At 53.4% G+C, this 23,778-nt stretch overlaps 1 protein-coding gene and 1 long non-coding RNA gene across 4 annotated transcripts; one reads left to right on the top strand and one right to left on the bottom strand.

Moving 5' to 3' along the window:
- The first annotated feature begins 76 nt into the window (after nt 1–76).
- Nucleotides 77–10,832, top strand: LOC131817529 (uncharacterized). The gene is made up of 3 exons (XR_009348541.1): nt 77–328; nt 1,616–1,758; nt 10,693–10,832. It is a non-coding gene; the product is annotated as an uncharacterized LOC131817529 (long non-coding RNA).
- On the bottom strand, nt 9,848–23,165 carry KCNN4 (potassium calcium-activated channel subfamily N member 4). 3 transcript variants are annotated; one of them, XM_059150972.1, is made up of 9 exons: nt 21,882–22,997; nt 18,723–18,818; nt 17,064–17,497; nt 15,056–15,191; nt 12,703–12,813; nt 12,461–12,579; nt 12,044–12,113; nt 10,823–10,990; nt 9,848–10,405 (listed from the first exon to the last, which is right to left on the bottom strand). In XM_059150972.1, the coding sequence occupies exons 1-8, from the start codon at nt 22,329–22,331 to the stop codon at nt 10,826–10,828; spliced, it is 1,581 nt and encodes a 526-aa protein (XP_059006955.1). In that variant the 5' UTR covers nt 22,332–22,997; the 3' UTR covers nt 9,848–10,405; nt 10,823–10,825. The 3 variants fall into 3 exon arrangements, with proteins under 3 accessions (XP_059006955.1, XP_059006956.1, XP_059006957.1); XM_059150973.1 differs by lacking the exon at nt 18,723–18,818 and having other exon boundaries at nt 21,882–23,004; XM_059150974.1 differs by lacking the exons at nt 9,848–10,405; nt 10,823–10,990; nt 12,044–12,113; nt 12,461–12,579; nt 12,703–12,813 and adding an exon at nt 14,572–14,796 and having other exon boundaries at nt 21,882–23,165.
- Between the last annotated feature and the right edge of the window lie 613 nt (nt 23,166–23,778).

Raw genomic sequence — 23,778 nt, 5'->3', positions numbered from 1 at the left:
GGCCCCTCTGTGGGTGTCTAACACCGAGGGAGAGAGGGCGGTTACTGGGATAAGCAGGTTCGAGTCCCGCCTCTTCAGTGGCCTAGGGGTTCAGTGGGGGTGGGGCGGAGGGGAGGAATTTCAAGGTCCTGGGCCGATAAATGAGAACACAGGAATGAATCGAAACTGGCGTGAGCGCTGGAGGCTTCCCGCTTTGTGATGGGAGGCAGATTAAATCACACATGGAAAGGACCCAGGTCCGGCTGGACCTTGAAGCACGGCTAAGAGCACCCCAAGCACAGGGAAAGGTTTAGACGGTCTCGCATTCAGAGATCCCCCGGGGTGGAAGGTGAGGCAGCACCGATGGGCAGCTCAGATTCTGAAGGGATTTCGGGGCAGGGTCTGTTGGGAGATGGGGACTGTGGGGAACCTTGGCGGCCGCAGCAGAGGAGGAGCCCAGGACTAAAGATCGAAAATTCAAGACTAGCCCGTGGCAGAAGCCCCTGCGCGCGGCCCGCGGAGAGCGCATGCGCAGCGTCTCAGCGCGGGCGGGAGGTTACCGGGGAGGAAAGTTCGCTCCAGAGGAGAGTGATTCATACGTATGTCGGCGACTGGGGGGAATTTACCACTTTTCATTTGAAATCTCAAAGCGTTTTCCTTATTTCTGTTTGAACAGGGAATACAAGTACATGCTGACGGGTTTCAAGCAGCCAATGGGGTACATAATAAAAATAAGTCTCCTACTCTTGATCCCATATAACGGTACTAAAGCACCGGCTCCTGGTATCCTTCTGGAACTCCTGTTAAAGCATTGGCGTTAAGAGCTTGAGTTCCCATAAATGGGTGTTCACATATATGGCAGCCGACCTTAACCCTGTCTGCCCGTGTCTAAAATGAAGCTGGCATCAGAGTTACATGGATGAAAGTTCCTAGAACAGTGCCTCGTGCATAGTAGCTCTGTGCGTCATGTTTTGTGGTTTACGATGGGAATGATAGTGACGGATTCTGAACTGCCCTCTCCCCTCCAGGCCTCATCCCTGCGGCTATTTTCTCAGCACCTGTGCCAGGTGGAACTGTCTCCAGGCTGCCACAGGCTGGTTGAAAACACCAGTCACTTAAGGCGAGAGCCCTGTATAATGATTCTCCAAAGACTGTTTCCCAGAGACACACATGACAATCAGGCCGTCTGCATTCTGTCAGTCAGTGTCCCTCTTTAGCATCTTCACCTCAGTTAGATGAGTACCAGTTTTTCTTTCTTTCTTTTTTTTTTTTTTTTAAGATTTTATTTATTTATTTGATAGAGATCACAAGTAGGCAGAGAGAGAGGAAGGGAAGCAGGCTCCCTGCTGAGCAGAGAGCCCAACGCCAGACTTCATCTCAGGACTCTGGGATCATGACCTGAGCAGAAGGCGGAGGCTTTAACCCACTGAGCCACCCAGGCACCCCTGGTGATTACCAGTCTTTCTTAACTAAATTTCTCAATACCAGAACACCCTCCATGCCGGTTTCACAGCTGAGCAGCCCTCAGGTGGAAATGACTTAAAAAGGAAAAAGAATGGCACTGACATTGGGCCTACTGTGTACCAGGCTGTGTTTTATATACATCACTACAACCTTTGCCTTCCCCATTTAACAGATGCAGAAAATGAGTCCGAAAGAGAAGATCCTTACAGAAGTCCACTAGCCAGGAAGCAGCAGGGCCTGGATTCAAATGCAAGCCTATCTCACCACAGAGAAAGCCCACATTTTTCCCCCTGACAACCGGCAGCCTGCCTAGTGGTGAGTCAGTGGTGCAAACAAGCACCCAGAGACCTGCCTTTTTTTTATATTAGTGACATGGTTGTGTGGATGTACCATGCTTTAACCATTTCCCTATTGATAAACATTTAGGCCGTTTCTGGACTTTGGCTCTCACATTTGCTGCAGTTAATATTGTTGTACCTCTGATGGTATGCATATGGTAGTATTATCAGTGATATCTTATTTGAAAGTGGAATTGCTGGGTCTGGGCTACAAGCTTGGGAATGTTGAGAGCCATTGCCAAAGGATCTATGTGTTTCTTCATTCACTTCTCTGTTCATTTTATTCATCCATCTACTGAATGAATTATGGAAGTCTAGTCAGCTGCCAAGCATGGCTGTAGGCCAGAGATCCTACAGTGAATAGGAGAGAGCACCTGCCCTCTAACAGATATTCTAGTAAAGCAGATGATGTCAGGTAGAAGAGACTTGGAAGGAAAAGTCAGGGTAAGGAAATTTCGAGTGACAGGGGTCAGAGAGTGACAGGTGGTCAGAGAGGGCTCTCTGAAGAGATAAATTTGAGCAGAGGCCTGAAAAAAGGTAAGGAAATGAGCCATGTGCAGATGCTGAAAAACAGTCAGTGGAAAGACCACTGGAGGAAGCAGGAGTGGAGCCAGCTGTTGAGAGATTGTCAAGGTGACCAGGTGACTAGAGCGGAGCCGGGGGAAGAGAGGAAGGGTTGTTTAGGAATGGAGCTATGGAGAGGGGCCAGGTTACACCGGGTCTTGTAGGCCATGGTAAGGGCTTTAGAAGTTACTTTCCAAGTGACAGGAAGCCATTAGAGGGCCGCGAGCAAGGACCAGCATGTTGGAATATTTGTTGTATGAAAATTTCTCTAGTGAACACACCGAATTAATGACAGTGGTTGCTTGTGGGGAGGAGGGTCATAGACCCGTGGATCAGAGTTGTGAGGGCGACTGCTTAAGACTTCTGCATTTATGAGCCATGTGACTGTTTATGCACAAAATGGTTAAAGCAGTGCTGGTTGCTGTGGGGAGGATGGCCTGCAGCTGGGCAGGCATGGACAAAGGCCATGAGGAAACCCATGTCCCTGCCTGGATGGGAGATGATGGTGACTCAGGATCAGGATTGTGTGAGAGGAAGCATGAATCAGGGATGACTTAAAAGTTATCCTAAAGGTTTCTGGTTTGAGCAACTGGATGAAGAGTGATGCTCTTTTATGAGGATGGGTTAAGAGTCATCTTGATGGGAAACTGGCAAGCTTTGAAGTTAGCCTGAGATACTCCCTAGGTATCAAGTAAGGAGTGACAGTTTGGGGGAGAAGCTAGGATTTGTAGATACACAGTGTTTACTGACTTGATGAAATTGTATTCTGTTAAAAATTTTTTTTGCTCTATGAAAATTTAAAAGCAAACACAAAAGCATTGTGGTGTAAAGAATTCTCACATACCCGTCACTCAATATCGATAGTCATTTATGTTCCATTTCTGTTGTTCTATTTTCCCCCCTCCCACACATAAGCACAGTTTTTACTTGGAGTTTCCTTACTTTTTTAAAGCAAGTCTCAGATGTCCTGTAATTTTATTTTTATTTATTTATTTACTTTTAAGATTTTATTTATTTGGGGTGCCTGGGTGGCCCAGTGGGTTAAAGCCTCTGCCTTCGGCTCAGGTCATGATCTCAGGGTCCTGGGATCGAGCCCCGCATTGGACTTTCTGCTCCACAGGGAGCCTGCTTCCTCCTCTCTTTCTGCCTGCCTCTCTGCCTACTTGTGATCTCTGTCTGTCAAATTAAAAAAAAAATTTTTTTTAATTATTTATTTGACACAGAGAGAGAGATCACAAGTAGGCAGAGAGGCAGACAGAGAGTGGGGGGGAAGCGGGCTCTCTGCTCAGCAGGGAGCCCGATGCTGGACTTGATTCCAGGACCCTGAGATCATGACCTGAGCTGAAGGCAGAGGCTTAACCCCATGATCCACCCTGGCGCCCTGTCCTGTCATTTTATTAGCAGGTCTACAAGTATGCTCCATTTGGAGCTTTTAGTGTGTAGATGGTACTTAAAGCCCTGGAGTTGGCCGAAACCATCCAGGTCGAGTGAGTAGACAGAACAGAGATTAGGTCCTGGGCCTCTCGCATCTAGGAATCAGGGGGAGGACCAGCACCCCAGAAAGGGGCTGACAGGGAGTAGGAACGTCAGTAGAAGGGATGACCTAGAGCCAAGGGAACAAAGGGTTCCAAAGAGACGGTGATCAGCTGGGGACCAGAGGTCTGGAGAAGTTGTTAGGGGTAGGTGTGGGGTCCATCATGAAGAAGACATGGCTTTTGGGGCACCTGGGTGGCTCAGTTAGTTAAGCTCTGCCCTCAGCTCAGGTCATGATCCCAGGGCCCTGGCTCCCAGCTCCCTGAGGGGTTCTCCCTCTCCCTCTCCTCCCCACCATTTGTGCTCTCTCTTTCTCACTCTGTCTCTCTCAAATAGTAAATAAATAAATATATAATAAAAAAAGAAAAAGCATGCTTTCTTTTTTGTTCCCAAGTCTAACTGTTAATGGAAACTTCTCAATATTGTAATACACATTGTGTGAAGAAAAGTTTGAGTACTTTTCTTTTTTTTTTTAATTTAAAGATTTTATTTATTTATTTAACAGAGAGATCACAAGTAGGCAGAGAGGAGGAAGCAGGCTCCCTGCTGAGCAGAGAGCCCAATGCCATGCGGCTCTATCCCAGGACCTGTGCCGAAGGCAGATGCTTAACTGACTGAGCCACCCAGGCGCCCATGAATACTTTTCCTCAGCTTTTTTTTGATGAGATGGAGCTTAAGTATGGTCAAGTGCATAAAAGGCACAGACCTTAAGGGTACAGGTCAGTGAATTTTTACAAATCTGTATACTGATCTAACTACTAACTAGGTCAGGGTAGAGGTCATTTGCAGCACCCCAGAAATTTGTTTGGTGCGTTTTCCTGTCCGTTCCCCTGCCCCACATTGATCTGATTCTGGTCCTAGACAAGTTCTGGCTGCCCTTGAACTTCATATAAATGAAATCTTACAGCAGGTCTCCTGTGTGTCTGGTTTCCTTTGCTTTTTTTGTTGGTGAAAATCTCCCATGTTGTATGAAACGGCAATTGGTTCTGTAAGAACTTACTTTAAAGGACTTCTACCTCCTGATTGTTTTACAATATCTAAAATCTGAACTTGAATCCCAGATGTTTTGTAGTTCAGTGAGTTCATAGTGAACTTTAAACATAACACCGGATCTAAGGTGCTAAAAGTTCTAGTGGGATGTTGTGTTTTTTTGTTTTTTTGTTTTTTAAGATTTTATTTATTTATTTGACAGACAGAGATTACAGGTAGGTAGGGAGGCAGGCAGAGAGAGGGGAGGAACCAGACTCTCTGTGGAGCAGAGAGCAGGGCTCAATCCCAGGACCCTGGGATCACAACCTGAGCCGGGATCACAACCTGAGCCGAAGGCAGAGGCTTTAACCCACTGAGCCACACAGGCACCCCTAGGGGGGTGTTTTTAAGGTGGTAGACGTTTCACCATGTTTGTATGCTTTGGAACGGTCCTTAAGGAGGTAGAGGGTTTGCTGACAGAGGACAGGCGGAGAGAGGAATTAGACTTGAAGTGAAGAGGGGCCTGTTCATCCTGGTAAAAGAAAAAAGAAAGGAAAGCCGTGCCATCTGACATCCCTTCCAGATTGTAAAAACCACTCTCTTGCATTCTTTGTTGGCAGCTATTCCAGTCAGCATAAAAGCTCAAGATGGGTCTACAGTCTGGTGTTGATGTAAATTGTAGGGATTCCTTTGTGAACCATAATGAAGAAGTGGGTAAACGCTGGTGACATTTGTTCTAAGTGGATGGGGCAAGAGGGAGAGGACAGTGGTGGGCAGCTACAGCAAGGAATGTTGGGGAAGAGGAGTCCCTGGCAGGAGCAGGGGATTTTTTTTTTTTTTAAGATTTTATTTTATTTTAAGATTCTAGTTATTTATTGGTCAGAGAGAGAGCAGAAGCACGGAGAGCTACAGGCAGAACAGGCAGAGCAGGCAGAGGTAGAAGCAGGCTCCCTGTTGAGCAATGAGCCTGATGTGGGACTTGATCCCAGGACCCTGGGATCGTGACCTGAGCCGAAGGCACTTAACTGACTGAGCCACGCAGGCGTCCGGATACTGTGATTTGTATCATGTATTTGGTATGCATCCCATTTCTGGCTCCTAGTACCTAAAACCATTGGAATTTTCTGTGGTGAGAGCAGGTAGCTGTGTCTTTTGTGATGTTAATGAGGCGGCTTTGGGAAAGTACCCAGGTAAAGTACCGAGGGCTGGGGGCTGACTGCCAGGGACCCAACCTTGTGAATAAAGATTAGAATATCCGGTCTGACCCTTGGCCTTCGGGGGCAGGGAGAGGGGTGTTGAATCAGTTGCCAGTGGCCAGTGATTTTATTAATGATGACTATGTAATGAAGCCTCCATCAGAGGACAAAAACCCCCTCCAAAACCGAAAAGGACAGGGTTGCAAGAGCTTGCAGGTTGGTGCACATGTGGAGATGTGGGGAGAGTGGGGCCCCTGGAGAGGGCATGGTAGCTCCCACCCTTCCCCATACCTTGCCTGCGTGTCTCTTCCCTCTGGCTCTTCCCAAGTTTTATCCTGGCTTATATCCGGTTAATAAAATGTTTCTCTGAGTTCTGAGAGCTGCTCTAGCAAATTAATTCAGCCCAAGGGGGCATTTGTTGGAACCTGCGATCTATAGCTGGTTGGTCAGAAGCACAGGTGTCAACCTGGACTTGTCATTGGCGTCTGAAGATTCAAAGGGGTGCAGTCCTCTAGGACTGAGCTCTTCACCTGTGGACTTGAACTCTGTCTCCATGTAGACAGTGTAGATGAGCTGAAGTGCAGGACACCCAGCGGATGGCTGAGAATTGCTTGGGGTGTGTGCGGGGGGAGCCCACACACTGGAATTGGGTGCAGAATCATTAGCAGCCAGGATGGGGTTGGGGGAGACTGGAAGAAGGGTGGGGCCGGACCCTAAACAGCCCCCCAGGTGAGACCTGTGGGTATAACACGATGTGATACTATTCAGCAGTGAAAAAGTAACTGGACTGGATGGAGCTCATGGCCACTGTGCGGAGCCCAGGAAGCCAGTACACACCAGCATGTAGAGCAGGGTTCAGAGTTGGGCACAAGAGGTCAGGATGGTGGTTACTGGGGAGGGAGGAGGGTAGGTAGGGACGGGACAGCTTTTAGGGGGCCGGAAACTTCTAGCTTGATCTGTGTGGTGGCTGCTCAGGTGAATAAATTTGTAAAAATTCATTGAGGCTGCATTTAAAATGTGTGTGCTTTAAGTAAAATGGGTCTCAATAAAAGAAAAAAAATAAGCTGAGCCAAGGAGCCAGACTTTGACAGAGAGCGGGTGGGAGCCCCGGAAGAGTTTTGGGCCAGGGCCAGACCGGGTCATATCTGAATGTTGGGAGAGTCCTCGGGGTCTGGTGAGGGGGTGCATGAGAGGGGCCAGGGTCTGCCTCAGCCTCAGCTCCTGACTGGCTTTTTAGCCCTGGTAAGCCCCCACCCACCCCTTTCTGGGCCTCTTTTCCCCATCCAGTCATCTCATGGGCATGGAGGCAAAACAAGCAGGGGAGGGAAGAAGCCCAGAGCACAGTGAGACTGAGCCCCTTGACAGAGCTCTCTGATTCATGCCTACAGTCCCAGCCCCTGGTGCAGGGCCTTCAGGAAGTGCCGATTTTATGAGGTGCAGTGCAGAAACTGCTGGGAGGGGGGCCTCAGGATCGATGCCCCGCTTTGGGGAGCCGGAGCAGGTAGGCGGGGGCAGATGCAAGGTGCTTCAGAGCAAATCTCCCATGTGTTCTCTAAGTTTCTTTCTCGCTCTCTCTCTCTCTCTCTTTTTTTTTTTTTTTTTTTAAAGATTTTATTTATTTATTTGACAGAGACATAGCGAGAGAGGGAAACAAGTGGGCCGGGGGCAGGTTGTGGGAGAGGGAGAAGCAGGCTTCCTGCCCACCAGGGAGCCCGATATGGGGCTCGATCCCAGGACTCTGGTATCTTGATCTGAGCCGAAGGCAGATGCTTAATAACTGAGCCACCCAGGTGCCCCGTTCTCTTAGTTTCTTAGTGAAGAGCCCGTTCTAACCAGTTCCTACCTCGTCTCAGCAGAAACTACCGTGGTAGAAGGTGAGGAGTTTGGGCCACCCCAGGTCTTCAGTGTTTTCATTCAGTGATCTTCACTGAGGCCCGGCATGTGCCAGCCCTTGACATTGAAGACACAGTAGAGAACAAAAATGAAAATGTGGTGCCGTGATCTCTGAGCTAATGAATGGGCCTGCTGGCTACGTGCTGGGGCTCTGTGGTGCCGTGATCTCTGAGCTAATGAATGGGCCTGCTGGCTACGTGCTGGGGCTCTGGAGCCAAGCTGCCTGGGTCAGATCCCAGCCCTCCCCGCCCCAGTCTGTACGGTGACTGGGCCGGTTTCTTAAATCTCTCTCTGCCTCAGTTACCTCATACATAAAACGAGGCCACAATACCTACTTCGCCTTCTTTTAGAGATTTTATGAGGTCATTTATATATAAAGGGCTGAGTGTGATGGTGGGCTCGAAAAATATTGTGATAAAGGGGCACCTGGGTGGTTCAGTTCAGTGTCTGCCTTCAGCTCAGGCCCTGTTCCCAGGGTCCTGGGATCGAGCCCCACGGTGGGCTCCCTGCTCAGCAGGGGGCCTGCTTCTCCCTCTCCCTTTGCTGTCTCCCCCCCCCCACCCCGCTTATGCTCTCTCTCTCTGTCAAATACATAAAATCTTTAAAAAGAAATACGGTGATGGAGACAAGATTCATGGGACTGTGAGAACTTCAGAAAGGGCTCGCTAGAGAAGGGGATATCCAAGCTGAGGCCTAAAGGAGTGTGCGGGCAGCAGTGGGGTGTGACCAGGGGGAATAAGTTTGGTAGGAGATTGGCAACACTGTGAGGAGGCCTTCCTGCAGGGGGAGGGGTGTTGGAAATGTCATCAGAGATCCCATCTAGTTCCTGTCTCCTCTGCTCCCAGGTGGGCTGGCGTCCAGAGGAAAAGGGCAGTCTATGGCAGTGGGTGGTACAAGCCCCAGTTTAGCTCTCAGGGCAGTGCATGAGACTTGCTGTGGATTTGGAGGGAAATCTAAAGATAGCTCAGCAGAAAAGGATGACTCGAAGCCCGGGCTTCCCCGCAAATCGAAGGAAGCAAGGGTGAATCAGCTTCTCAAAGTATAATGAAGTGGCTGTGGGAAGTGAAACCTCAGTTGGAAGGCCTCAGTCCAAGGCCACTCTGTCTCTGACTCACCTCAGACAGGGCAGAAGGAGGGCGTAGCGCCAGGGCAGGCGGGCTGTGAATCAGGGGCCTGCAGCCAGATTCCCCGGCTCTAGACCGGGCTCCTCTTGAAAGCTCAGTTTCTGCATCTTTACAATGGGGTGGGGCAGGGCGGGAAGTCATCGTGGTGAATTACAGAAGGGAGGCACACAGTAGGACCTTCAGAAGTGCCAGCCCCTTCCCTTTTCCTGTTTGAGTCGTAGCAGATAATGAAATGAGTATGTGGGGTGGTTTGGGGTTCTTGTTAGTCTCCTGATGGGTGAGAAGTCATCTAGGTTCTGGTGAGATGAGTTGGGGGGAGAAGGCAGCAGAAGAAACAGCAGCTGCGTGTTGTGTCTGAAAATCAATAGCAATAATAAAAATGATCAACTGTCTCTTGAGTGTTTGGTTCTTGCTAAATACCCGATCCTCTATACCACTCTGTTGCCGTCTTCACAGCAGTTCCATGGGAAGGTGGACCCATCTCAGAGGTGAGGTAAATTGTTCAGAGAGGTGAAGCCACTTGCCCAGAGTCACACAGCCAGTGGATGGCAGAGTTAGGCTTTGGACCCTGAACCAAAGCCTGGGTTTGAAGCCCTTGCTCTTAGCCTCATATCTGTAGGGTGGGGGCTGTTGAGGGCTTCATGGCCTAGTTGTGGCCTATGGAGCTGGGAGGAGACTTGGAGTAGGTGTCTGCTTTATAGATTGGGAGATGGACAGGGCAAAGGCCTTACGCTAGATGACCTGCCTGTCGGGAATGTACATATGTTTAGAAAGAAATAGCAGCTCCTTCTGGCTTTGTTGAACATTTATTACAAAGTTAAGAGCAGAGACTGGTGAGCTGTACCCCCCACCCCCCTTCTCTGCACCAGATACTCTGCAGCTCTGGCAAACTGTGTCCTCCCGGACCTCCCGCCAGGGGGCGCTGCCTCCCGCCACCTCAACCTCAGGCCTGGTTCCATTAGCTTGGCAATTCCGTGGTCACTAAGGCATCCCAGGATCTTGGACTCTGGGACCCAGGAGTCTCAGCCCCCAGGCACCTCCACTTCTAACTGAAAGCTGGAGGCCATCCATAGCAGCATAGTAAGGATGTTTCTGTCCAGGGTATGTGGGATAGTAGTGAGACCATTTTCCCTTTTGGGGCAGGGGTTTGGGTGTATGTGGCCACAGCCTTTCTCCTTGAGCCAGTGTCTCCTCAGTCAGTCAGGGAGTGAGACCACCCTAAGGTGGGGCCCCTTTGGTCCTTGCACTTGAGGTGCTTTATTCATAGGGCTGGGTCAGGAGTAGCAGGGACAGTGTCCTCCACCTCAATCCTGGGGAAAGTAGCTTGGTTCTTCCTCCATGGGTCCTGGGGAGACAAGCAGAGAGATGGATAGATAGGCCGGAAACCAGAGGGAGGGAGAGCAAGAGCAGGGACACTGAGGTGGAGACAGACAGACACCAGTGGACTAAGGGGGAAGAAAGAGGGTGGGTGTATCTGCCACCAAGAGACCAGGCATCTGGACAGAAACTAGGAACATGCCCAGAAACAGGCATGGAAGGGAGAGGGTATTGAGGGTCAGCCAAGGGGAGAAAGAATGTCTCCTTCCTCCCAGGACTGCCAGTCCAGCCCCAAACTTGAGTCCTCTCCTCCAGATAGGCAGAGCAGAAGAGAAGGAGTAGCATCATCTCCAAGGCCATCCCCTAGTCCTTTGGCCACGAGCGGAGCTATCTACAGGCACCGTTTCTCCAGGATGTTTTCCTGCCCGAGTCCCAGCTGCCTCACCAGCTACGTGGCCTCCTGGCTTGGTTCTGGAAGCTGCCTCGACCCCAGGGCAGTGCTAAGCAGCTCAGTCAGCGTGTCCAGCTTCCCTGCCAGGGCGTCCATCCGCTTCTCCAGGGCCTGATGTGAGCTGCTCAGACCCAGCTGCAAGTCACACAGGATCATGTGCATCTGGGCAGAGAAGAGGGGGTGGGAGGTAGCAGCAGGCTGCGCTCGACTTCCTCCTCACCCCAGCTGCCTGGCTCAGTGCTTTTCACACATGGTGTAAATCCTCTTAAAAGCCTGGGGAGTGAGGATTCCATTCCCGTTTTTCACAACTACGGAAATGGGCCTGGAACAGTTAAATGACATGCCCAAGGCGGCTCCTCCGGTGAGGCCTAGCGTTTGTGGAACTGATGAACGACTTCAGGATCTACATAGCCCTTTCATCGGCTTCTCGGACTAGGAGCCACAGCTTTATGAGAATTCTCGAACTCTCAGTTTTTGGCTGGATAATCTTCAGAAATTATGACCTGCCAGTTCTGGCAGATCTAGGCCCCCACCTCCTCCCTGAGACCTGCCATGCAGTTTAGGGGCCCTGCATCTGTGACTGCTTGCCATGGCCTTGGTGCCAAGGGCCACTGTTTGAATTGTCTTGGGCTAATAAGAAAAAGCAAAGGCGGCTTAATAAGCAAAAGGTGCTGTGAGCCAAGCCAAGGGGTGTGACGTTACCGTCCCCAAGCGCCGGCGAGTCCGGTGGTCCCAGCCGGAGAATGACAAGCTGAGTCAGCCCCGTGGCCCTGGGCCCCTCTTCGCAATAGCAGCAGAGATTGCCTTTTACTGAAACAATGTACCCTGTCTGTGTCAGAGTTGTTAATTTGTGTTTTATTGGTCTTGCCATTTGTGTTTGAACTTGGTTTGTATATTTGCTTTGGTTTTATTGCTGTCTAAGAGTCATAGTTGGAAGGAATTTTGTATCCGTCCACATTAACTCGACAATAAAAATAATATAAAACCAAACACTAAAGTTCTTTGTGTGATTTCTTTTTCTAAGGTTAAAAGGGATCGGTCCCCTCCATGAGTTTAAGAAACTGTCCTATCATTCATTCAACCACAAACCTTTGTTGAACATGTGTGTGTTTGCCAGACCCCTGCCAGTGTTCATTATGCTGGGGCCGGATGTCCCTGCCAGCTGCCCTGGCCTCCCTTTTCTTCCAGACCCTTCCTCCCACAGGGTCCTGGTACCTTGGAGATGTCCACCATGGAGTTCACTTGTTCCCGGAGCTTTCTGTGTTTCAGTCGTACCTGGCGGAACCTGTGGGAAGAAGCCAGAGGTCAGAAGTGATCCCAGCTCGGGGATGGGCTAAGCGGAGGAGAGACTCACATAGATGTGGTCCGGTGAGGAAGGGTTGCCAGAGCTGAAACCCCCCTAAGCCCATCTCTTAGGTAGAGCCCCAGGTATCCTGACTGCACCCCCATACAGATTGGCGCGGACCCACAGACACAGACGCACAGGACAAGCCATCACAGAGTCACTGTGAGGTCTAGGTGGACATCTGTTCAGCGGGCCTGCACGCCAGTGTCCCAGCCTGGCCGCACACGCACATTCGTTGCCACACACCATATGGAAGGGAGGTGATGCGCACAGAAGGAGGCCCTCACCTGTTGATGGCGGCCAGCAGCCTGCGCTGGTGCCTGCGGGCAGCCCCGCGCTCCTTCCTGCGTGTGTGTTTGTAAAACATCCAGGCCTCTTGCAGCACTCGAGCAGCTGATTCCTTCATCTGGGGGTGGGCACAGTGTCAGTGGAGGCAGACCCCTAGGGCTCTGGGAGGAGGAGGGGGTGGCGTCTGGACTCCTGGGTCTGAGGGAGGCGGGTGCCTTGGGTGCCATGTGCCCATCCTCACCTCTTTGGCGTACTGGATGTCCATCATAAAGTTGTGCACGTGCTTCTCTGCCTTATTAAACTCCAGCTTCCGGGCCACCACGGCCACCAGCAGGGCTGTGCAGCAGACCCCCTGTGGGCACAGCAGACACTATGATGGAGGGCGGTGGGGCTCTGGAGCCACCAGACTCCCTCCTAGAACCCTCCCAACAGCCACAGAAGGCAGGCCAGACCGCCCCGGTGGACAGATGAACAGGCCCAGAGAGGGGAATGGGGGTCCCACACACCCCCGAGGGGGTGGAGCCAGGATCAGAGGTCATGTGTCTGAGTCCCACTTGTGGATGTAGTGTTTATACCACCAGAAAGCTCTTGTTAAAGGTATGATTGGAGAAGAGGAGAAGGGCTGATCTTGGGTGAGAGGTAGAGCTTGGGCTCCTGCGAGAGCCCTTCCTCCCCACTGCTCACAGCCTGTTGGCCATCAGGTCACCAAAGGTGTCCCTCCCCCTCCTTCTGCCCCTGTGGCTCCTGGCCAGTTCTGGCCCCATCCTTTCCCTCCTGGACCATCTCCTGACCCAGACCCGAAGGAGATCTAACATTATGACCCTGCCCCCTTACCCTACTGCCCCAAACTTTTTACCCTCACTTTCAGAGCCTTCAGACAACTCAGCCTGACCTCAGTCTGCCATAGCTTCCCGAGCATCTTGGACTGAACACTCCCCACTTCTCCCAAGACTTCTGAACCATCAGCTGCTTGGCGCCATCAACAGATTGGCGCGGACCCACAGACACAGACGCACAGGACAAGCCATCACAGAGTCACTGTGAGGTCTAGGTGGACATCTGTTCAGCGGGCCTGCACGCCAGTGTCCCAGCCTGGCCGCACACGCACATTCGTTGCCACACACCATATGGAAGGGAGGTGATGCGCACAGAAGGAGGTGGTACCTGCTGTTCTTCCCTGAGTTACAATGAATTTTCTTCTGAAGTCTTCCCCTTCCCCAGAATGTGTCTCAGCTCAAGAACACTCTGAACAATTTACTGGTTATAAACACCATTTCTAGGAACACTTGTGTTCCAAGGCCAGCTCTGAGCATGTTACTTAATGTCTCGGGGGCCCACTTTCTTCCCTATAAAATGGGCATGCCCTCACAGAATTACTCTGTGGGTTCCTTAAGTGAACACCTGGAAAGGGTTCAGCGCAGAGGCTGGCACAGAGTCTGTACTTGATAAAGTTACTTATGATTATCCCATTGTGTCAGGGAACCTCCCTGCCAGGAACTGAGCTGTGAGCCCAAGTGCGAATCGCCTGATCTCTCTAGGTCTGTTTCTCCTTGTGTCAAATGCGGGAGGAGGTCCCAGGCATCCCTGAGGATCCCTGACCCTTTGGGAGTGTTTCCCTGGCTGAATCTCTGCTCCTCTTTCTTGGTCCCAAAGACTCACTCCTGTGGGCAGGGGATCACACTTGCCCATCACCCCATCCATGACCAGTGGAAATGTAGCATATCTTTTTTGGAACAGCGTCAAGACTGGGGGCCGCAGCCCTGAGTAGGGGGAGCCAAACTGCAAGGGGAGGTGAAGCCAAGGTTTTGGGTGCTGGGTCCTGGACGAGGATAGGGGCTAGGAAGGGGGAGCTGGATTCCTGGGTCTATGAAGGGAAGGTGGTAGATGTCTGGTTTCAGGAGGAGACCAACTCTGGGCAGCCTCTGCCACATCCTTGACATGAGCTAGGGTGGGCAGCTGGATGCTTGCGGCTAGTTACAAATAACAGCCTTCCCACCCCCACCCCTTGACCCATTTACCAAGAATTTCCTATGTGCTGGGTGCTGAGACCCTGTGTGTGGTTTAACTCATCTCAGGAACCCCAGGAGGAATACATTAGTACCAGCATCCCCATTTTATTATAGGCTTAATCCCAGCTTGGAAGTGGCAGAAGCAGGATCTGAAGACAGGCAGCCTGACCCCACAGGCAGGCTTTGGATGAAGCCCTATGGAGGCTGGAGACTAGGTTCCCGTGTCCTGGAGAAGCTGGGAAACCAAGGGCCTGTGTCCTAGACTGAGAGGGTAAGGGCGTGAGGAGGAGGGTGTCTTCATGAGGATCAGGGTGGATTCCTGGATTCTGGAAGGAAATGGGGTTGGGAAGTCAGGGGCCTGTGTTTTCCAGGATGGTGAGGTCTAGGGTCCTAAGTTCCAAGGAGAACAAGGATTTAGGGATGGGTTCCTGGATTTTGAAAGGAAATGGGGCTGTGGGTGTCCAGATACCCAAGTTCCTTGGGGGGTGGTGTCCTTGAGCCCCTTTGTTGGCTCCATGATTTCTTTGGGCCCAAGAGATAAGCAGTTGGGGGAAGGGGTAGGGTCCTGTAGGGGGCTGTACTCACCATGACTCCAGTGCAGAGACAAACAATCTTGCCCCACATGGTGCCTGGCACCACATCTCCATAGCCAATGGTCAGGAATGTGATGGGGATCAGCCATAGTGTGTCTGAAAGGTGTCCGGTGGCATTAACGGCCTGCCTGTGGGGAAGGATGGGTTAGTTCTAAAACCCTACCCCAGGGCTTCCCTTGATGTCTGATATTCTCCTTCCTCACACACCCACAGTCCCCAGAAGCATTCAGAGAAAAAGACTGTAAATTCTGGGCTTTGGAGAGCCTGCCTGGCTTCCTCTCTGCTGTGCGAGCTGGGCAAAATGTGCTCAGCCTCTCCGGGCTGTGGTATTTGAACCTGGATTCAGCCAGTTCCAAGGCTTGTTTGGTTTTCGTTAGGTTTCCAGGACTGCTGCTTTCTGAGCAGGTTGAGAGGTTGAGAGGGGACAAAAACCCAGCCCAGAGTCCCCACACCCTGGCAGGGATCTGTGTACACACAGAGGAAGGGGTGATTTTTTTCTCTTCTCTTCTCTCTCTCTTTCAGATTTTATTTATTTTTTTTTCAGATTTTATTATTTTTTTAAATTAACCTCTACACCCAACATGGGGTTCAAACTCACAACCCCAAGATCGGGATTCATATACTCCGCCGACTGAGCCAGCCAGGCACCCCAGAGGTGCCTTTTTCTAATGTTCATAAAGATGCTTTATGGCCTACAAGTGGTCCTGTCAAGACTAAAAAGGCAGGATCCTGCCCTCCCTTCCCCCCACTTCATAGAAGGGGACATTTAATTTGAGCCATGGAAGGGACTGAAAATCCTGATTTGTCTAAACTTGAGTCCACAGACCCCTTGTATAAGAGTCAGCAAGGAACGCTTCATTTGTGAGGCCCCAGACATGTCAGACCCACTACACTTGTGTTTGGATGTGGGGACTGAATTTGCACTGTTAAGCCCTACTCCCCTCATCTGGAAGTACATTCAAGTTTGAGGACTTCTGCCTTGGGGTTGAGAAATGTGACCCCCCCTTGCCCACCCTCCCATTTTTCAGACGAGAAACATGGTGGCAGGAAAACAGAGCCTACAAGATGTATCAGTTAAAAATCCTGAAAGAGGGGTACCTGGGTGGCCCAGTGGGTTAAAGCGTCTGCCTTCGGCTCAGGTCATGATTGCAGGGTCCTGGGATCTAGCCCCCGCATCAGGCTCTCTGCTCTGCTCTGCGGGGAGCCTGCTTGCCCCTCTCTCTGTGCCTGTCTCTCTGCCTGCTTATGATCTCTGTCTATCAAATAAATAAATAAAATCTTAGGAAAAAAAAAAAAAAAAAGAATCCTTTGCTAGATGTACTAAACCAGATGTCCCAAACTTGAGCTGGGGTCAGAATGCCTTGTTAAAACAGACTGCTTGGCCCCCACCTGCCAGAGTTTGGGATTTGTTAGGTGTAAGTAGGGCCTGAGAATTTGGATTTGCAGCAGGTTCCCAGGTGATGCTGCCGGTTCTGGAACCACACCTTAAGACCAACTGGCTAAGATTAATGTCACTTTCTTTATCTGTAAGAGAGAGGACCTGAGGCCCAGCTTGCAGTCTGTCCAGTAGGCAGCCTAGAATCCTGCATCCATTCCCTGTAGGAAATTCCCTTCCAGGGCAACCTCAAATCACCACCGTCCCAGGATGGCGGGGGGGGGGGGGGGGGGGCCGCACCCCAGTTCATCTGTGCTAATTCAGAAAAGGTGTCCATATCCTCCAAGGAGGCAGTTGCAACCTTTGGCCAGGCCCCAGTACCTGGGTTTAGAGACTGAACAAGTGTCCCGAGACCTAAGACAGGACAGGTGTGGAAGCGGGGGAAGGAAGGGCTTGCTAGGGTCTGTGTGTGTCTGGGGAGACTGGAGGCTGCAAGCGGAGGAAGGGCGGGAGCTGGCCCGTTGGTTCCTCCCTGCCCAGTGGATGAGTGTGGACCCCGGGGGGCAGCTGCGGCTGTGAGCGGCTTCTCCAAATGCTCCCCCACCCCTCACCGCAGCACCCTCACCTCTCAGCCACCGACAGCACCCAGGCGGTGGTGAGCCAGAGGCCAAGCGTGAGGCAGAGCAGCAGGCGACCGGGATGCGTGTTCATGTACAGCTTGGCCACGAACCAGTGGCGGAAGCGGACCTGGTTGAGGGCACCGATGCTGCGGTAGGACGCGTTGAGCAAGACGCCGCTGCGCAGGAGGACGGCGCGGGGCACCAGGTAGAGGCGCAGCAGCATGGCCAGCGACAGCAGCGCCTCGCCCTCATCCAGGAAGCCCGGCCAGGACTGCGTTGCCGCGGCCGTGGGCCCGGACCCCAAACCCTGGGCGCACGGCGGACCCTGCACCGGCGCGGGATGCAGCGCGCACACAGCCAGCTCCAGCACGATCTGCGCTGCCTGCCGCCCGGTCAGCGCCACGCGCCAGTCCCGGAGCCCGTTGTCGGTCATGAACAACTGCGGGGAGGGGACAGACGGGGGAGGGGGTCACAAGAAGGTCAGGTGGCCGCCGCCTGCCAGAACCAGGAGATAAGGGGGCCCGTCCACCAGGGTCAGGGTGGGTGGGGTTGGGGAGAGTGGGGAAGGAGTGGGGCTGGACCTTGAAGAGGACCTCTCTCCACTTTCTTCCTAACGCCCTCCCCCTCGGTTTCGGCCCGCTTTCAGAATTTCCTGTGTACCCCCACATTGTTCTATATATTGAAGGTACCCGTGCACAGAGCAGAAAGCCCTGCCTCCTGGGAGCCTACAGTCCTGACGCACGAAGCCATCTCCTCCTGTTTCTGGGGCCAGGGGAGTAACTAACTGAAAACCGCGCCCCACTGGCAGTGCAGATAGCCAACATTTACAGGGCACTTTGAATGGGCCAGACACTGCTCTATCTGCTTTACATGTTATGACTCAGGGAATGCTCCCAACACAGTGAAATTGAAAGCATTTTACCCCATTTTACAGGTGCAGAAACTCAGGCCCTGGTCTTTCAGCTGTGGCGGCACAGCTGAGCTACAAATCCAGGCCACTTAACTGTTTGACTAGTGATGATAATGTGTACTTTCTACTGAGCAGGTGCCACAGCGGGGAATGACTACACATGATGGATAACCCCCATTTTGTATACAGAGGTTCTGGGGGAAGGGGTAGAGGCAACAGGATCTAGGGGTGTGGGGGATGGGATGAGGGGAGGGCGCTGGTAGAGAGTTGAGTGTCAGGATGAGACAGGACATGGGAGGGGGGTGATGGGTGGAACGCCCCCCCCCACCCCCGGAGTCTAGGGGGTAATTGGCACAGAGGTGGGGAGCTCAGGAGTAGGGAAGGACCCTCAGGCACATAGCCTGGATTTCAGGTTACTTGGAACTGGAGTAGGTGGCGCCCCAGGCAGGGGTGACAGAGATCTGGGGGGCTGGGCCTGGAGTGAGGCTGCCTGGGGGTGGGAGCCCTCAGCATCCATGAGCATGCGAGGGGAGACAGGGCTGCAGGGGAGCATGGGACTGGGTTGCTCCAGGAGGCTCGGTCTGTCTATCTGTGGTTCTTCTCATCTCGGTGGGTGAGGGTGTGGACAAATCTCAGGGTGGAGAAACCTCATTACTCAGACCAGGAGGAGGAGGGTGGAAAGTGTGAACTGACAGGGAGCCGTGGGGGCTGGGGTGGGGGCAAGGAAGGGGCCCAGGGGTGGGGCCTGCCCTACCTGGACCTCTTTGGCGTGAAATGCCACAATAAGACAAAGGAGCAAGAAGGTGGAAATGCTGATGGTGCATTTAACCAGGAACAGGTAGAGCGCCCACTGTTGGAAGGGACAGAAAAAGGGGTAAGATCCTAGGTTCCCAACTGGTCAGTCCCCTCCACCTTCCTCCCATAATGCCATCTCTTCTCAATTCCCTATTTCCTGGCCTCCGCCACCCATTCCTCCTTGCCTGTCCTCCCCCCACCCCCATCCCCACAAAACCTGGTTCCACCCAGTGTCTCAGTTTTGGGGAATTCTCAAAACCATCTGGTCCCCAAGGAAAGTGGTCCCTTCCTTCCCAGCCTGACAACCCCGGCTCAGAGGCCGGTGTGTACCCTCCTCTTCAGCCTTTCTCATAGGATCCACACCTGAGGGGAGACCTTACAATTCACAGCCCTTTTTAATTCCCGCATCCCTCCCCCACCAAAAATAGTTCCTCAGTTAGGGGGTGGGGGAGTGGGGAGGTCTAGAAACAGACATCTGGCCTCGAGAAAGTTCCCCCGACCTTCCCTGACCACACAGCTGGTCCAACCCTAGAAAGCAACCTGCCCTAGAAGACCCTACCACCTCCCCAATTACCCAAGAAGCCTAGAAATGATCACCCAATACTCAAGAAGTGAATGACACCCTCCCACAACCCCACCCCATCCAGGACACTGGGTCCCCGAGACCCCAGTCCCAGCTCTGTGGAATGCCCCTGGGTCCTGGCCCCTGCATCTCCTTCCCCCTGCCCTCTCTCCTGGCTCTAAGCCCAGGGCAGATCTAGCCGGAAGCACATGGCCTCCAGAAACCACGGAGAGACTTTTTTTTTTCCCTCTCTCTTTGTGTGGCAATACCTTGGAGAGATCTAGAATTCTGGAAGAAGAGGTTTAGGGGGGACTGGGACTGCTGGATCCCCTAGGAGGAGTGGGGAGGGGTCCCCGCCTGACAAATGTTGTTGGGGAGGAGGATCCACCTGGGCTCCCCTGCTGAGCTCAGCACCTGTTTCTCCAAAGATGTCTGCCAGCTCCCCCAGCGGGCCAGGGCCCCACCTCTATGCAGGGGAAGAGGGCCAATTTCCTGCCCCAGGGGACCTGCCCCCCCAACCCTCCCCAAACAATGGTGCTGTTGTTCTTAGCCCTCCCCTACCCCCTTATCCTCCTAAGGCTCCCTGGTTCCCTGCCCCTTTCTTTAGTTTGTCACAAACGCCACTCCGCCACTCCGCTAGACACACCCCCTGCCCACATAGCACCCCACTTCTACTTTGCTGGTTCCTCTTCCCCCAAACTCCTGACTCAGTCTCTGAAATTTCCCTGTCTCCGGGGATGCTTCTGTTTCGATCTCTGTTTATGTCTGAGGGTCTCCGTTTCTGTCAGACTTTCCATCTTTCTGTGTGTATCTCAACTTGGGGAGCTCTGTCTTTCACTGTCTCTTACTGCATCATTGTCTCTGTCTCACACCATCTTTGTCTCTCAGTGTCTCTGTCTCTCAGTCTCAGTCTCTCTTCGCCCCTCCTCCTGCTGATTTCAACAGCTTGTTCCCCTGCACTTCCACAGCTGGGCACCTGCCTCTCCTTCAACCCCTCCCCCTGGGGAGCAGGTGTCTGGGTCCCTGCAAAATGGGTTCCTAAGACTGAGATGGCGGTGGGGAGGAGGCATGGATGTTGTCAAGGCACAAGTAGAAAGGGGGCTGAGGAGGACCCTTAGGGCCACATATCTCAACCCTTACCCCCAGTTTACAGATGGGGAAACTGAGGCCCAGAAAGCTGCAGCCGCTTTCCTAGAGTCCAGCTGCTGGAGACAGCAGACTGGCAAATGGCAGAGGGCAGGAAGAAATGAGAGGTGAGAAGGGGGAGAGAGGGAGTAAGGAAGGAAAGACCCCCTGTCCCTTCCCCTCTGCAGGGAGCTCAGGCCCCACCTCCCCTGCTGGGTGGGGTTCTGAAGCGTGGGAGCGGCGGGTAGGCCCTGGCCATGCTTCCTGTTGGCATGGGCTCCGGTAGCCCCACCCCCCCGTGCCCGCTGCCCTGGCCTCGGCTCCCCGGCCAGAGGAAGCTGGCCTGCCCTGACCCTCCATGTGGCTCCTGGTCACTTTGGAACTGCGCTTCTCTGCCACCACCCCCAAATCCAAGCCTGAACCTCCCTCCTCCAGGAGCGGCCCCCAACCCAGTCCTCATGTCAGCGTCCCCAGCCAGCCCAACTCCACATCCCTTACCCTAGACAGTTCTCCAACCCCTCCTTTCCGGTTAAGCAACTCTGTTCTGTCCTTAAACCACTGATTCTGACCCCTGTCCTCTGTCTGCCCCATCTCTGCCCAGACTGGGGCTGGAATGTGCCGAGAGCCTGCTCAGGCCTGTCCTGGCCCCACCTGTCCTTTTCCTCCCCACCGACTCTATCCTCGGTCAGGCCCCCCTTCCCCCAAAGACACTCTAAGCCTCCTTCAGACCCAGGAGCCTGGGCTCCCTGCCCCCTCCCCTGGGACCTAGGAGCCCAAGACACTGTACACCTACTTCTGCATTATGCCCCAGAATAGCGTGCAGACCCTGGGGAGGCTAGGCCTGATGCACATGGGAGGGGCAGGGGCTGTTTTCCATTTCCCATCCCCACCCCAGCCAGTTTTTTTGGTCTCTGCCCTCCGCTGCTGAGGCACTGGGTAAACCTGCGTTTAGATAAGGACCAAGAAGCCGCCGCCTAGTTGGAAGAAGTTAGCCTTTCTCCCCACCCTTCCTTCACTGAACCTGAGGCTACCCCTCCCCTGATCTCTTCTTGGGAGACTACAGGATCTGGTCAGCCAACCCCTGACCTCACGGGGTCCCGGGCTTCCAGCTGTCCCAGACAAACCTTCAAAGACTGAGGCACTGAGACCCATGTTCCCTTCTTTTTGCAGAGAGAGCCCTGAACATTTACCTCCCTTGGGCCCCAGGAGTCCAGACCCTCAGCCCCCTCCTCCTTCAGACCCAGGAATCCAGACCCCTAGCTCCTCCTCCCTCAGAGTTAGGGGTTCAGGTCCCCAGGTCCTCCCCTCTCAGACTTAGGACTCCAGCCCCTCCTCCCTCACACTTGGGTCCCGACCACCAGTCCCTCCTCCCTCACACCCAGGAGTCTCAGCCCCCAGCCTCCCGTGGCCCAGGATAAGAGCTCCACTCACCGGGCACCCTCCGAACCACAGCATCTCCGCGTGCAGCACCATGAGTCCAATGCCAATTCCCGCCAGCGCTAGCGCCCAGCCGGCCAGCCACTTCTCCTGCTCCAGCAGCCGCTTTCGCCGCTGTAGGGCCCCCAGGCCTGGCACCAGCTCCCCGCCCATGGCCCCTGCGGTCTTGGGGCTCAGCCAGCTTCCTGCCCAGGGTCCCCCACCTCGCAGCACACAAAGGGCAGCCACTGTGGCTTGCAGGTCCTCGGCCTGCTCTGCTCCTCGCTCTGGGGCTCTTGCTTTGAGGCACAGAGGAGTCTGTGCCCTCTGGGGGTGGTGACGGCTGGGCAGGGCAGGGAGGGGCTGGCGTGGCCCTTGGGCAGAGGGAAGGCTCCCCAACCACCCTTCGCAGCCTGAGGAGGGACTAGGGTGTGTCTTGGGGCAGAGCAAGGAAGAGGCGTGCATCCACGTGGATGAAGACACATACTGGCACACAATAGATTGTGTCCCACACAACGGTCTGCCCTCTCTAACACACACCTATATTCAGCCACACCCAGACACCACAAGACACCCGGTGACAAACCCTCACACACCACGGCCGGAGACGGGACCGAACACACATGGGGCACACACCACAACCTACAGTGAGTGACTCACAACTCCCCGATGAGCTCTGCAGCCCACAGCCACACCCGACACCACACAGATGGTGTGACACACGCCAGCACTCAGCACGGCAGGCAGTGCCCTGTGGCTCCCGTGACCACCCAGACCGTTCACACACAGGCACAGAAAACTGCAATCGAAACTGGGACAACATCCTCTTGCCCAGACAGTCACCCCCGGGCTCTCTTGCTCCATTAGCATGACACACACTAACGGTTCCACGGACACACATCAGGTTACTGAGTCACACCCACGTGCCGCACTCAACATCCCTGTGTGAACCGTGCGCTAACAGCACCCCAGACGTGATCCACCTGTGCACTGGCGCCCAACACGTGCGGACACAAAACATTTGGGGACACACCTCAGCAGTCCTCAGGCCCCCAGCACACAGTGAAACGCACGCGGATGGCACGTGACACGTCAAGTATATACACTTGCACAATGATCCACAGCGCACACAGACTCACCAGGACACACAACACGCCCTGTGCCCAGAGCCATTCAAGCGTGTGGTCAGAACAGTGGGAACGGACATGTGTAGAGACCCACAGTGCACAGTGACACACACAGAAACCCAAACAGCCCAGGAAAGGTTTTGGTGCCTCACAGGGACATGACCTAGAATAGTAGCCCTGGGGGTGAGGGTGGGGGGCGGGGCCCCTACCGTGGAAATGCAGCATTGCCTCTGACTGACAAGCCACAAATGGCACACCATATACTCCAACACACGTGGCCACACAAACACCGAGTGACACAAAACATGCTGCCACAGTATTTCCCAACACTACCTTTTGTGAACACCCTGGATCACGTAAAACATCAGGTGTGACCCACCGACACAGCTGACACCTAAGCCTGTAACAACACCACACACCACACCAGGGGCTCCCCTCCGCTGTGGCGCACTACACAGCCACACAAACACAGCACACTCTGAGTGTGGGCACCCACACTGTGTTCTCGGCAGGGAAAGGAGAGCCTGCCCCACATGGACACAGTCCCAGGCATGTCCCATGGGGTCACATCTCTGACTGATAGCTCACCTTCGCACAAAAAAGGCATGTAACAGAGACACAACACACGGTGACGGACAAAACAGCAAATGCAGTACAGGGTGACTCCCGGAGGGACATGTGGTGTGCTGGAATGTCACCGCGTGCAGCTGTGCCAGAAAAGCACATGGGTCGGTGTACCGTACATGGGGACACAGACCCAAACTCTGGGGAGATGCTGGCCGGGT

Source organism: Mustela lutreola, chromosome 16, assembly GCF_030435805.1.
Source record: "Mustela lutreola isolate mMusLut2 chromosome 16, mMusLut2.pri, whole genome shotgun sequence".
In the NCBI taxonomy this organism is placed as follows: Eukaryota; Metazoa; Chordata; class Mammalia; order Carnivora; family Mustelidae; genus Mustela; species Mustela lutreola.
This window is presented reverse-complemented; position numbering and strand designations above follow the sequence as displayed.

Coding starts and splice junctions, on each gene's coding strand:
- KCNN4 (XM_059150972.1), bottom strand. CDS start 22,331: ATGCACGCCTCTTCCTTGCTCTGCCCCAAGACACACCCTAGTCCCTCC. Junction 15,192..17,063: donor GTGCTGTCGGTGGCTGAGAG/GTGAGGGTGCTG, acceptor CCTTCCCCACAG/GCAGGCCGTTAATGCCACCG. Junction 12,580..12,702: donor ACATCCAGTACGCCAAAGAG/GTGAGGATGGGC, acceptor GCCCACCCCCAG/ATGAAGGAATCAGCTGCTCG.